Here is a 14,875-nt window from a genome sequence, read left to right as displayed (position 1 = left end):
ATTTGTAGGTTTTTCTGCTCCTATGCTATTATTAACCTCAATAACCTTAATTTCCACTCATTTCCAGTCTATTCTGAACACCTCACACCTCACAATAGTGTTTTTATGTCCAAAAGGTTGCACCGAGGTAGCTGGATGACTATGCTAAGCGACACGAGTGGGCGGCACAAACACATGACCCATCTAGGCGTGAAACTGCAGTGGCAGACAGGATGGCAGTTTGAAAAACTAGGCCCCAAACTGTACATAATGCAAAGAAAAAAAAGAGGTGCAAGATGGAATTGTCCTTGGGCCCTCCCACCCACCCTTATGTTGTATAAACAGGACATGCACACTTTAACAAACCAATAATTTCAGCGTCAGGGTCTGCCACACAACTGTGGCTGAAATGATTGGTTCGTTTGGGCCCCCACAAAACAAGCTGGCAATTAATCTGTCCCTGCACAAACTGGCTCTACGGAGGCAAGATGTCATCCTCATCCTCCTCATCCACCGATTCCTCACCCTCTTCAGTGTGTACATCCTCATCCTCACAGAGTATTAATTCGTCCCCGCTGGAATCCACAACCACAGGTCCCTCTGTAAGTTCTGGAGGCTGGTCTCCCTGGAAGAGTTGATAATTCAGTTTATGAACATCATCTTCTCCACATTTTGTGGAAGCAACCTCCTACGCCTTTCGCTGACAAGGTTCCCGGCTGCACTAAACACTCTTTCGGAGTACACACTGGAGGGGGGGCAACTCAGGTAAAATAGAGCCAGTTTGTACAGGGACCTCCAAATTGCTTCTTTTTCCTGCCAGTACAGGTACGGACTGTCTGACATGCCTACTTGGATGCTGTCACCGATGTAATCCTTTAACAGACAGACGCACGCTTGTCGCTGCTGCTTTGAGGATGCAAGTGCGGCTACATCGCACACAAGTCACAAACACATTAAAAAAATAGTTTTTTATTTTTTGGAGCACTTTGAGAGTTACACCACCCTTTAACAGACAGACGCACGCTTGTCGCTGCTGCTTTGAGGATGCAAGTGCGGCTACAGCCCACACAATTCACAAAGACAGAAAAAAGAAGAATATTTTTATTGTTTGTGTAGCACACTTTGAGGGTGTCACCACCCTTTAACAGACAGACGCACGCTTGTCGCTGCTGCTTTGAGGATGCAAGTGCGGCTACAGCCCACACAATTCACAAAGACAGAAAAAAGAAGAATATTTTTATTGTTTGTGTAGCACACTTTGAGGGTGTCACCACCCTTTAACAGACAGACGCACGCTTGTCGCTGCTGCTTTGAGGATGCAAGTGCGGCTACATCGCACACAAGTCACAAACACATTAAAAAAATAGTTTTTTATTTTTTGGAGCACTTTGAGAGTTACACCACCCTTTAACAGACAGACGCACGCTTGTCGCTGCTGCTTTGAGGATGCAAGTGCGGCTACAGCCCACACAATTCACAAAGACAGAAAAAAAAGAACAATATTTTTATTGTTTGTGTAGCACACTTTGAGGGTGTCACCACCCTTTAACAGACAGACGCACGCTTGTCGCTGCTGCTTTGAGGACAGTATCATATGCAGTGACAGTAGACTTGTCAGAAATTGTTGGCACGTCCTTCGGTCCGGACCAGATGTCCAAACCAGCCCTTGACTTATGACACAGGCGCACGCTTGGCGCTGCTACTATGTTGATGCACGTGTGGCTACATCGCACACAAGTCACAAACACATTAAAAAAATAGTTTTTTATTTTTTGGAGCACTTTGAGGGTTACACCACCCTTTAACAGACAGACGCACGCTTGTCGCTGCTGCTTTGAGGATGCAAGTGCGGCTACAGCCCACACAATTCACAAAGACAGAAAAAAGAAGAATATTTTTATTGTTTGTGTAGCACACTTTGAGGGTGTCACCACCCTTTAACAGACAGACGCACGCTTGTCGCTGCTGCTTTGAGGACAGTATCATATGCAGTGACAGTAGACTTGTCAGAAATTGTTGGCACGTCCTTCAGTCCGGACCAGATGTCCAAACCAGCCCTTGACTTATGACACAGGCGCACGCTTGGCACTACTTTGTCGATGCACGTGCGGCTACTGCGCACACAATTCACAAACACAGAAAATATTTTTTTTATTGGTTTGGACTGGAGTGTACTTTGGGGGTTACAGCACCCTTTAACGGTCAAGCGAGCCGGCCCTTTACTTATGACACAGGCGCATGCTTGGCACTACTTTGTTGATGCACGTGCGGCTACTGCGCACACAATTCACAAACACAGAAAATAATTTTTTTTTTGGTTTGGACTGGAGTGTACTTTGGGGGTTACAGCACCCTTTAACGGTCAAGCCAGCCGGCCCTTTACTTATGACACAGGCGCACGCTTGGCACTACTTTGTTGATGCACGTGCGGCTACATCGCACACAAGTCACAAACACATTAAAAAAATAGTTTTTTCTTTTTTGGAGCACTTTGAGAGTTACACCACCCTTTAACAGACAGACGCACGCTTGTCGCTGCTGCTTTGAGGATGCAAGTGTGGCTACAGCCCACACAATTCACAAAGACAGAAAAAAAAAGAACAATATTTTTATTGTTTGTGTAGCACACTTTGAGGGTGTCACCACCCTTTAACAGACAGACGCACGCTTGTCGCTGCTGCTTTGAGGACAGTATCATATGCAGTGACAGTAGACTTGTCAGAAATTGTTGGCACGTCCTTCAGTCTGGACCAGATGTCCAAACCAGCCCTTGACTTATGACACAGGCGCACGCTTGGCACTACTTTGTTGATGCACGTGCGGCTACTGCGCACACAATTCACAAACACAGAAAATATTTTTTTTTTTGGTTTGGACTGGAGTGTACTTTGGGGGTTACAGCACCCTTTAACGGTCAAGCCAGCCGGCCCTTTACTTATGACACAGGCGCACGCTTGGCACTACTTTGTTGATGCACGTGCGGCTACATCGCACACAAGTCACAAACACATTAAAAAAATAGTTTTTTCTTTTTTGGAGCACTTTGAGAGTTACACCACCCTTTAACAGACAGACGCACGCTTGTCGCTGCTGCTTTGAGGATGCAAGTGTGGCTACAGCCCACACAATTCACAAAGACAGAAAAAAAAAGAACAATATTTTTATTGTTTGTGTAGCACACTTTGAGGGTGTCACCACCCTTTAACAGACAGACGCACGCTTGTCGCTGCTGCTTTGAGGACAGTATCATATGCAGTGACAGTAGACTTGTCAGAAATTGTTGGCACGTCCTTCAGTCTGGACCAGATGTCCAAACCAGCCCTTGACTTATGACACAGGCGCACGCTTGGCACTACTTTGTTGATGCACGTGCGGCTACTGCGCACACAATTCACAAACACAGAAAATATTTTTTTTTTTGGTTTGGACTGGAGTGTACTTTGGGGGTTACAGCACCCTTTAACGGTCAAGCCAGCAGGCCCTTTACTTATGACACAGGCGCACGCTTGGCACTACTTTGTTGATGCACGTGCGGCTACTGCGCACACAATTCACAAACACAGAAAATAATTTTTTTTTTGGTTTGGACTGGAGTGTACTTTGGGGGTTACAGCACCCTTTAACGGTCAAGCCAGCTGGCCCTTTACTTATGACACAGGCGCACGCTTGGCACTACTTTGTTGATGCATGTGCGGCTACTGCGCACACAATTCACAAACACACAAAAAATATAATTTTTTTAGCACTTGGGGGGAGCACCCCTGATGGACAGAGCGCCCCCTGGACAACACTACAGCACCCCTTTAGGACTGGGACACTGCACAGGACTTTGGAGTGGACACAGCCCCTATGGAGAACTGACTGCACAACACAGTCCAGCCAGCCCCTATGGACTTTGAAGTAGTGGACACAGCCCCTATTAACAACAGCAGCACAGCACAACACAGCCAGCCCCTATGGACTTTGAAGTAGTGGACAACAGCAGCACAGCGCAGCACAACACTACTCTGCACTAGACTACACTACACTACACAGCCCAGCCAGCCCTAACTCCCACCCTCCCTCTTCACTGTCCACAGCCGAGTGAGAAAATGGCGCCGACGCGGGTACCTTATATAGGATCCAAAACCCGCGAGACCCGGAAGGCGGGATGATGACGTTTTACCTCGATTTCAGATCCGAGTCAGGCTGGAAAAGTCGAGCCTGACTCGGATCGGACTCGGATCGGGGGGGCTCGGGGGGGTTCGGATTTCAGAAATCCGAACCCGCTCACCCCTAATTATTTCTTATAAATGTGAGTGGTTTTACGCTATGGTGGCATCCCTTCTTTTGTCTTACATATATGTGTGCTGAGAGCTTTTGTGCACAGAAGAAGAGCCACTGTGAAGAGCTACCACTCGGAGAAAAGAAGTAACCAGATATGCTCAGGAAGAAGTGTTTTATTTACTTGGAAATGTATTATACAAATGGATTGATAACTATCCGGACTGGTATAGATAATACATTAATAACAAGACTTATCAAAGAGATATTTGTGCATACCCTGTTACTTGGAGCGCTTGGGACTTGTTTTATATTGGGCTTTGTTTATGTTTGGGCTAAGCAGGCAATTGTGGAAAGAAGTGTAGTAATAAATGAAGCCAGTTGACCTTCACCAGGAAAGGAACAACAAAGTCACAGTGATGACAAAAGATGAGAACTTTATTTTTTTTTCAGATATTTTAGAGAAAAGCCGACATGTAAAATGTACAGCACGCTGTGTAATAAAAATAACATATTTTATAAGTCGCAAAGTCTGTGGTGCACCAAACAGGGCTATTTGGAGCAATTTGAGCAATGTATGTGTATGTGGTCATATCTATACAGAGCGGACCCTAGGCATAGACAAACTAAGCAAATACCTAGGGCACTTGGATGCCTAGGGGCATCCAAGCCCACCTAGGGCCAGCAGTGGTTTGGGGCAGGCACAGCTGGGGCACCTGCTGCCGGCTGGGCAGAGACTGCTGTGCTGGGAGAGGGGTGCTGGGTCAGGTGAGGGGTGTTGACACCGAGCTGTGCTGGTAGAGGGGGTGCTGTGTTGGGTGAAGGCCGGGGTGATGGGTGCTGTGATCTGTGCTGAAAGAGGGGTGCTGGGCTGGGAGAGGGGTGATGGGTGGTGTACTGTGTTGGGTGATGGGTGCTGTGATCTATGCTGTTCTGGGCGAAGAGTGAAGGGTGCTGTGCCGGGTGAAGGGAGCTGTGTTGGGAGGGGGGTAATGGGCAGGGCCGTAGCTAGGGTAGTGCGGCCGGTGCCATTGCACAGGGCACCACAGGTCAGGGGGCGCTGTTTGGGCCTGTCAATGTCTGCTTATTATCATTCTCTTATTTCATCCCCAGCATCTCCTGGCCTCTCTTCCCTGGCCCTTCCCCATGAGGCCATTCCCCTTTTTTGGGTGCATTATGTCCCTTTGAAAAATGAGGGGGGTGCCAATACTCTTTCTGGCACGGGGCACCAAAAATTCTAGCTACTGCTCTGGTAATGGGTGCTGTGATTTGTGCTGTAATGGGAGAGATGTGCTAGGTGATGGGTTCTGTGATCTGTGCTGTGCTGGTAGAGGGGTGCTGGGTGAGGGCTACTGAGCTGTGATCTGTGCTAGGAGAGGGGTGCTGTGTTGGCTGATGGGTGCGATTTATGCTGGGAGTGGGGTGCTGGGAGCACAGCACAATGGGGGAAGGGACCTCAGCAGTGAGACCACACCCCTTTTCAGGATCTCATGGGGGGCACCACCCAAAATCTTGCCTAGGGCACTAATTTGGCTAGGGCCGGCTCTGTATCTATAAATATAATTTTACAAATCTGACATTGCCTGATTGTGTAAATACATTTAAAATTTAATGTGTTATGTTAGACTACAAAGTACATCCACAAACTCTTCACTTCAAAGCAAAGCTGTGGTGTTTCATTTCTGCCTACCATCTTATGGCAGAACCTAAGTATTGCAATTCCCAGCAAACAGAGCACCTACTGCTAAGTCACTGACTCCTAATGTTATTACTGACAGCAATAATAATCACGGCTGCTCTTCAGAAGATAGAAAGGAAATCCCCTGTAGTTCTTGTCTTCCCAAAATGCTTTGCAATCAGTACAGAACAGAAAAAGCAGCATGTATCCTCTTCCAGATATCTGATCTACATGAAGACATGAAAATGGAATAGCTACAGACAATGAGAATATTACTACTTGCTGGTATTGGTGATGATAATGTTATTTTTCTTTATTTCAAACAGCTATCTTGAAAACAAAAAGAAACACATTTGTATATGACACATATCATATTTCCATTCCGAATGCTATGCTTGGCAAAGCGATGTAATCTGCAAGTTAGCAGATTTCTATAGGAGGGAACTTTTATTTCTCCAGCATTCTGGAATGTAGGAAAGATCTTTAACAAAAATAACAAATCTAAGTTAAAAAACTTATTAAAATAGAGAAAAATATCAATTCACTCTGGAAATGTCATTCATCCTACACATTTAATTTTGTCTGTTGAAAAGTAATTAACAAGCAGCGGTGTAATTATAGCGGCTGGAAGGGGGGAGGGGCACAACTACAGGGTCAGACGGTGAAGGGGGGCCCAGTAATGATTCTCTATCTCTCTGAGCATGTGTGGGGGGCAGTGCATGTGGTTGCTTTGCTGGTAGCAAGTGTATATAATATAGGGCACATCAAGGTAAAGGAAAAACTGTAGATCAGAACGTTAAAAATATACTTAGCCTTAGGAGAAATCCATTTGGGCAGAGTTGCACCGAACAGCAACTGGTGCAGTTCTAACTAGATTCAGCATATTTCATATTGTTCAATTTAGAGGGAACACTGGTAATAACTAATTATTTTCTATTTATAATCTGAAGAAACAATGATACAAAGTATATATACTGTAGTGCATAACATTTGTAAGTAGTTTTTCATGGTCCGAATGTAAAAAAAAAATAATAATAACTAATTGATTAGAACTAAATGTACTTTTGTAGTAGAGATGACTAGGTTGCATATTTATCTTATGTATTATGCTCTTAACATGATCCTCAAACATGACATTAAAACATAAGAAAAAATTAGTCACACAAGTTTTAAGCTCCTGTTTTTAATTATTTTCTAGAACATTACCTTCGAAAGAAAATAAAAGATATCAAGAGTTAACCATAAGATAACATCATTTACAAATAAGGAGGAGGCAAGATGAAAGCCAAAGAACCATGTTTTCCAAACCTTCATACATATAGGTTTAATCCCAGTGACTGGAGGCACCATACTATATGTTCCATAGCACAGTGATTATTTATTCTCTATGGGTAAAGCACTTTAGGCAACCTGCAGTTGGAAGCAACGTAACGTACATTCAAGTTTCAGAAAAAGACTCTGGTCCCTGTACAGTTTTATAAAGATCCTGGGAAGCAATAAAGGAAAGAGAAGTGGAATAAAGGGGATATAAAGACTGGAACAGTATCAGCTAACTCTTTCACTCTAGTCCATGTTCTGCCAACTTTAAGGCAGGTCAATCACGTATCTTTATATGGATGAACAGGGGAGTAGATATTAAAGAAAATGTCACCTATCCATTTATTGCAACAAATTGGTTTGTGCTGATCTTTATTTAGATAGAGCTTTAAATGTTTCACTACTCAGAATGTCATTAGAGAGCTACCACAAACTCCACAAACATTGCTACCAACTGACTAATGGGTGACCGAGATGACTATAAGGTTATAGGTTTCTTCTATTGGCGACTAAAGGAGCAAGAGTCAATAGTTTGCACCAATTATACCAGATAGCGAAAAGCCTCATGCTATAATACGAGATCAAAGGAAAGTCTGAGCTGAACGTTTTTACCTTGTCCCATAGTTACGCGATGTGCTGTGTGCAAAGGATTATATAAGGGACCAGACTTGATAACATCTCATTATATATCATATGTGGTTTTTTTTTATAAAAAGTAATATCACTTGTATGAATTTGGTCGTTGGTGTGCATGACCAAGGGTGTATTTCATTCAAGTCAGAGGAAATGGAAATAACATATTAGTTGTAACCAAGCTTGAGGGGAGATTCAGTATAGCGCAATGTGAATACCCCCACAAAGGAGTTCCCTGAGCTATTCATATGACAACGCTGTAAAATCCCAACTAAAGGATTTCTGCTCGCACCCTCCTGAGGTGCGAGCAGAAATCTGACTAAATTAGGGCTGTGATGCTGTTTTCCACCTTAGCGCGTGCGCTAACAGCATTGCGGCCAGCACTTAAGTTGGGTAATTCCGGTTACCGCAACTACACACCCATCTTAAGGCGCGGTATCCGGTATTTCCCGACTAAGTGCAGGACACAGCGTGGTCAATTGAATACCTCTGGGAACTCCTCTTCCCAATGCTATTGAAATCGCATTGAATTGAATGGGCCCCTTTGAGTCTACGCTGTGTGGGACAGCTTTAGGAGGGAAGTAGATACTCACTGCTTTCTGTGCTTCCTGTCTTGCTTCTTTTTACTTTTTGGAGTGGAGGAGCTAGGAAAAGGAGCATTCCATTAACTGTGACACTGAAAATCTATGTACAACATCTATGTTACATTTTATAAAAGTGATATACAGAGTCAAGAGAGGGACGTGTGGCTCAGTCTTGTCAGCATTGGATAAATAATGAATTCAATGGACAAATACTGTACCCATCAACATGACCTCCTATAAACACAATAGGTGCAGGTAGCTCATGCTTACAGCAAGTAGACCTAATCCAGAGCTCAAATTGGGTTCAGCTGGCAGCAAAAGCAAAGATAATAACTGCATAATTGGGGAAATCCACAAGTACTGAGACATAGGGCCTGGTTTTGAGTCGCACACAGATGCATACGTGGCTGCACCACATGAACTTTAGCCAACTGCGTATGCGGCATAGCGTACATATGCATTTATGTGTATCTCAGAATCAGACGGAACTTGGCCTTTTCTCCCTGTACTTTTAATGGGCGTTTCAGGGTGGCATCTAGGTGGCAACTGGGCGTCCACATGTAAGAGAACCATCTGGTGCCAGTGTCATGGGAGTGCCATGGGTCAGTAGCCATAGTCGCCAAGGGGTGGCCATTTCAGGCGGATCCCTTGCACCCAGCAGAAGGTAGGTATATGTCCTGGAACTAGTGATGATGGCAGCATCAGTGAGTGTAAAGGAGAAGGGTGTGCACATGAAGACGTGCCAGTAGCATTCCGTTACTAATGTGGCCACACAGGAAGCTGCATGCAACACAGGCCCAAAGTGTTCATCGCCCATCTGTCAGTACGGCGGATGATTGATAATCACCAGCTCCATCTTTATGCTGCCAACAGGAGAGGATATTGTCTAATATATGTTCTGGATAAGATCTACTAGTTCTCAATGTGAACTTTTCAAATCCCTTGTGGAGACACTGGCCCTGATTCAGAGCCGGACGCTCTGACAGAGCGCTCGCTTTGAATCAGGGCCGTCCTTCTTCATTTTTAGAGCGACCTCCTGGCGCTCGTATAGCTGTAGGTGACCACCCACAGCTATAGCGAGCGGCCAGGAAGATGGTCGTGATGGTCAAGACCATCGCGACCATCGGGCTTGCGACGAGACCCTTGTGGTAGGGTCTCATGGCCGCAAGCCCTGGAGTGCTTTCGGCTCTATCAGAGCCGAGAGAACTCCCACTGACATCACTTGTGATGTCAGTGTGGCCGGCCCCAGACGGTAGGCGTTCCCATGAGAACGCCTCCACCTGGGCAGCCATGCCCCCGGCACGCCCATCAAAGGGGGCGTGCTGTCACTCACCCTCGACAGCATGCCCCCTTTGTAGCGAGACCCGGAGAGACGGCTTGCCCGTAGCTATCCTCTGTTACAGTAGGTGCAACCAGAAAGAGACCATTAGTTCTAAATATCTGGAAATTGGTTCTTTTTTTTATTTGAAATGCTTTATTATGGTCATCTCACTGACTAAAATACATAAATATGCTATAGACTGACATGTTTTCAATGAATATACAGTAATCTACTTTTTGCTCTAGAATGATTAATCATTTAGCTCATCACGGTTTATTATCTTGTTGATTAGGATGCAGAGCAGGCGTCACACGAGTACAAGTAATGTCCTGATATTTGTTAAATAGACTCCCTCCCTTATGCATGGGTGAACCCTTCATTGGCGATACTGCCAGAAATAACTCTTTAATGTACTGTATAGGGTGATGCGGTAACAGGCCTTATAGCCGGCAATAGGGCGCTTAAATATGGACCCAGTTGTCAGAAAACATTAATGTATATTAATGTTTCACTTATTCCCTTTTCCTGGTCTCTTTTCTGAGCTGTACATGTTAAACCGCATCATTTTTGTGTTTGATTTTTGGAATGTGTCTGCTGGTTCACACTGCACGAGGCTGAAAGCCCAGATTTCGGCTTCCAGCTGCACTTTTGTAAAGAAATAAAATATGAATCTTTGTTTTCTGTTGCTTTCCCTGCTATTGCCATCTCAGCGATAAGAGGATTGTGCTAGTACATGTATTGCCACACTCATTTCTAAATAGGCTTTTCCATGCTCTCCATGGGTAAGATTTCTATGCAGACACTCGGTTTATAATTTCCCCCAGTGGGGTGTAACCTTTCAGTATACAGGGAGAAGCCCTATCTTATCCATTAACGGACTTATGTAATGGCTTGTGTAGTTTTATTTACATAAGTGTTTTAGTTAAATAACAGACTGCAACTACATACGCAGATCGAGTGATTGTTAGCCACTACGCATGCGTATAAGCCGCACTGTGCATGCACTGTGATTGTACTGCGATTACGCACGCACAGCGGCATCCATCGCAGAGAGAGTGACAAGCGGTGAACGTTTGGGGGTGGTGACTGGGGAGTGGTCAGAAAAACGCAGGTGTGCCTGACCATTTGAACGTCGTTGCTTGGGCGTGCATAAATTAGCCACTGCGATTGCATACGCGGCATGAGAGCCCTCTGCGTGCGAGGAGACTTGCAGTGTCTGCGGGTAGTAAGACCTGGTGTAAATGCTGCGTGAGTGATCAATGTGTGTGGATGGTACCGATGTTTTCCCAGAAGAGCGACAGTGGATAGATATGAGAATGCAGCAGTGGGCGTCTTTATGCCGGCTGAGCTTTGGCAAGCATTAGCATATTTTCTCAGCTGTGTTCTGTGCAAAATTGCAGCTTCCATCGCATTAGTGATCGCTGCTGAGTCAGGCCCTCAGTTTTATCACTTGGAAATTGGGGGTTATGTATGGGATCCCGGCGGTCACGATGTCGGCTGTCAGAATACCGACAGCGGCATACCAACAGTGACAATCCCGACACCTTAAGGTAAGTTCCCTAATGCTAACCCTTACCCCTACCCCTCCCTCCACGGTGCCTGAACCTATCCTTCCCCCCTAGTGCCTAAACTTAACCTCCCCCTCCCCGTACCCTAAACCTAGCCCTCCCTCTTAGTGCCTAACCTTAACCATTCCCCTAGTGCCTAACCCCTAACCCTAAACCAAACCCTCCCCTCCCGACTGCTGTTGGGATTGTGGCGCCGGTATTTTGACTGTCGGCATCCCGTCTGCTGGGATGCTAACAACATCCCAGAAATTGGTTTTACAATATACACTTAATTAGGGTATAAATGAAAATATTTGAAACAAGTTAAATGTACAGTATATGCTGTTTTTTAAACATTTTTTAGGATATTTTGAATCAATTACATGTTGGTCTAATTTAATTCTTTCCACTACAAACACTCAACTGTGCTAACCTACGGACATGTTCGAATAGGCCCAGCTGAAGTATTCTGAGTCACTGTAAAGTATGGATGCTTGAATTGGCTAGATTGCAGTCTAGTCTTTCTCACTTCAAACTTGTTTACATATGATAATGCGGAACCATACTGCACCAGAGTCCCACATTGGTGTATTTGTGCCTATCTGAGTGCCAGTTTGTTTAATGATTGAACACCAATGCTAAATAATATAGCAATGGTTACCATCACCTGTGAGCTGGCATAAAATGAATAAAATAAAAAGGCTCTGATCAGCTCATTTCCTAGTGCAGACATTTAGTAAAGCTGTGCTCAGCAACGTAAAATGCAACTCACCATAGCGGGCAAATGACAACAGTAGAAAAAGGATTTTAGTGCTCACTATTACGAATGGGCTCTTAGTAGATGTTATTGTGTCTAAAAAACTACAACACATCACAGACAACAAGAAAATGAACATATAAATTTAATGAAGAACAGAAATTCACTTACTTGTGTCTTCTTTTCTTGGAGGAAGACCTACAATAATAAGAAACAATGTGAATTTATTAACTTCATTATCTATAATGAACTGTTTCACAAGTAAGTGAGGAGCAGATAATCTTTTACAAAGTCCTTTGCTGTTTCTTAGAAATACATAACGATTGGCTGCTAACTGAAGGTTCTGATAGTCTTATTGGCTTATGGCTGGTTCTAGCTCCACCCACTACTACCATAGTGCCTGATATTAAATACCCAACTCTCCTAAAAAGTGATAAGGTTGCTCAGAGCCGTAACTAGACCTTTTGATGCCCTGTGCCAGACAGAGCATTGGCGCCCCCTCATTTTTCAAAGGGACATAATGCACCCAAAAAAGGGGAATGGCCTCATGGGGAACGGCCAGGGAAGAAATAGGAGAGGCCAGGAGATGCTGGGGATGAAATAAGAGGAAGCTACAAGTGAGATTGATAATAAACAGAAATTTGACAGGCCCAAACAGTGCCCCCTGATGTGTGGTGCCCTGTGTGATGGCACCGGCCGCACTACCCTAGCTACGGCCCTGAGGTTGCTCTCTATTATATAACCATTGTTCTAATAGTTTCTGTTACATGTGGCCAGAAGGAACCCCAGTGTACATCTACTAAAGCAGTCCTTATATCCTAGTTTTTTTATATGTCATCAGCAATCATCCTGATCCCACTCAGGTTCTCATCAAATGCACAGGGATTCAAAAATACCCCTTGTGGTACTGGTAAAAGGAATTTTATGAAACATATGTAGCAATAACACTATTAAGGGTAAATTTACTAAAGTGAGAGTTTTTAGAAGTGAGTTTTAGAAGAGATGTTGCCCATAGCAACCAATCAGATTCTAGCTATTATCTTCTAGAAGGTGCTAGTTAAATGTTATGTAGAATCTAATTGGTTGCTATGGGCAACATGTCTTCTAAAACTCACTTCTAAACACTCTCACTCTCACTTTAGAAAATGTACCCCTTACACTAAATCATGTTGGTGAGACAACAGAATGAGTAAGAAGAAAATGAAGACAGTGAGATAATGAATTTAGTTAAAGAAAATGAAATAAATGTAAGGTGGAATGAGATATAGGGTGGGATGCAGCAAGGGGAGAAATGCGGTCAAACCCCGAATTTCTCAAATGCACCAAGCCTTGGAATGCGATGCACTCCAGGGCTTGGATACAGTGGGTACTGCCATCTTCAGCTGGCGTTACCCTATAGAAGCCTTCTATCCAATCTGATCCCTCCCAGCACCCCCCACTGTATGTGCGCCCTTCTGTGCATGTGCAGAAGGATGCAAGGGGGGCTTCTGGGTTTTAGACCTGGAAGTCCCTCATTCGCAAAGGGCCACTCTTACAGAGAGAGTGGTCCTTTGCGCACTCCTTCATTCGTGCATGCAAAGAGCGGCGGAATGCATCGCATCACGAATACGAATCACGTCATGCACCCCGCCCATAGTCTGGTATTAGAAACAAAAGTGCCCAGTCACATATAAAGTTGGATCGCTCAATAGTCAGTTGGGTTAAAAGTAAAACCTGACAATAGTGTACCTTTTGCGCTGTTAGGTGTTTCCATGTTACCGGTGATACATTTGGAAAGATATGCATGCGTAGAAAAGACTTTGGCACAGTGTGAGAGCAGAGTAGTTGCTAGCTCCTGTACGGCGCCATCTTTATGAATATATCACTAACAAGATGGCGCAGAGCAAGGAGTATTGGGAGCCGGCACATTGCACTGGTGGTCCATCCTGGGCGCAGGATGTGCTGTGCGGGGCCCCCCTGGATCCATGGACCTGTGTGCACTGCATACCCTCCACCCATGATAGATACGCCACTGACATGATTCAGTCTTATTTATTAAATTTGCATTAAAGTACAAAACAGGATTGTAAGAGTATGGAACCTAATTCACAAACAAACTTCAATATCATCTGTATGCTAATGATACTCAGATCTACCTTTCCTCCCCTGACCTCTCTCACACTCTCTCCTCACTCGTATCAGCAACTGTCTCTCTGCTATCTTTTCCTGGATGTCCCAGCGATTTCTTAAACTTAATATTTCTACTGAACTGATCATCTTCCCGCCCTCCCGAATAACGTCACTTTCCACAATTTCTTTATCAATTGACGGCACAACTATCTCCTCTAGCCCCAAAGTGCGCTGTCTTGGAGTTATCCTGGACTCCTCCCTTTCCTCTTTCCTTCAAACTATACATTCAGCACCTCACACAGTCCTGCCGTTTCCAACACAAAAATATTTCCAAGATCAGACCCTTTCTCAACCTGGATGCTACTAAAACCCTCATCCTTTCACTGGTCATCTCCAGATTGGACTACTGTAACCTCCTCCTATCTGGCTTCCCTGACTCCCACCTCTCTCCACTCCAATCTGTCCTCAATACTGCTGTTCGGCTCATCTTCCTCTCCAAATGTTCTACATCTACCTCTTCTCTCCTGCAAGCAATCCACTGGCTCCCCTTCCTCTTTAGAGCCCAATTCCAGGTTCTCACACTCACTTACAAAGCCCTCACCCATTCCTCTCTCATTTACATCTCTGACCACATCTCCCTTCACACACTCTTTTCTCTCCACAAATGCACGCTGCCTCTCCTGCCAA

General features: G+C 44.6%; 1 protein-coding gene across 2 annotated transcripts in view; it reads right to left on the bottom strand.

The window, feature by feature from the left end:
• SRRM4 (serine/arginine repetitive matrix 4) overlaps positions 1-14,875 on the bottom strand; it is a 178,089-nt gene that overhangs the window by 38,285 nt on the left and 124,929 nt on the right. For both annotated transcript variants that reach the window (XM_088449250.1, XM_088449251.1), the window contains exons 5-6: positions 12,251-12,277; positions 8,464-8,514 (exon numbers count right to left, since the gene is read on the bottom strand). In XM_088449250.1, coding sequence (XP_088305376.1) covers positions 8,464-8,514; positions 12,251-12,277 — 78 coding nt within the window. The remainder of the gene's footprint in view (positions 1-8,463; positions 8,515-12,250; positions 12,278-14,875) is intronic.

The sequence above is a fragment of the Taudactylus pleione genome, unplaced genomic scaffold (assembly GCF_031769625.1).
Source record: "Taudactylus pleione unplaced genomic scaffold, aTauple2 ptg000479l, whole genome shotgun sequence".
In the NCBI taxonomy this organism is placed as follows: domain Eukaryota; kingdom Metazoa; phylum Chordata; class Amphibia; order Anura; family Myobatrachidae; genus Taudactylus; species Taudactylus pleione.
Note: the sequence above shows the minus strand (reverse complement) of the source record. Positions and strands in the feature narration are given on the sequence as shown.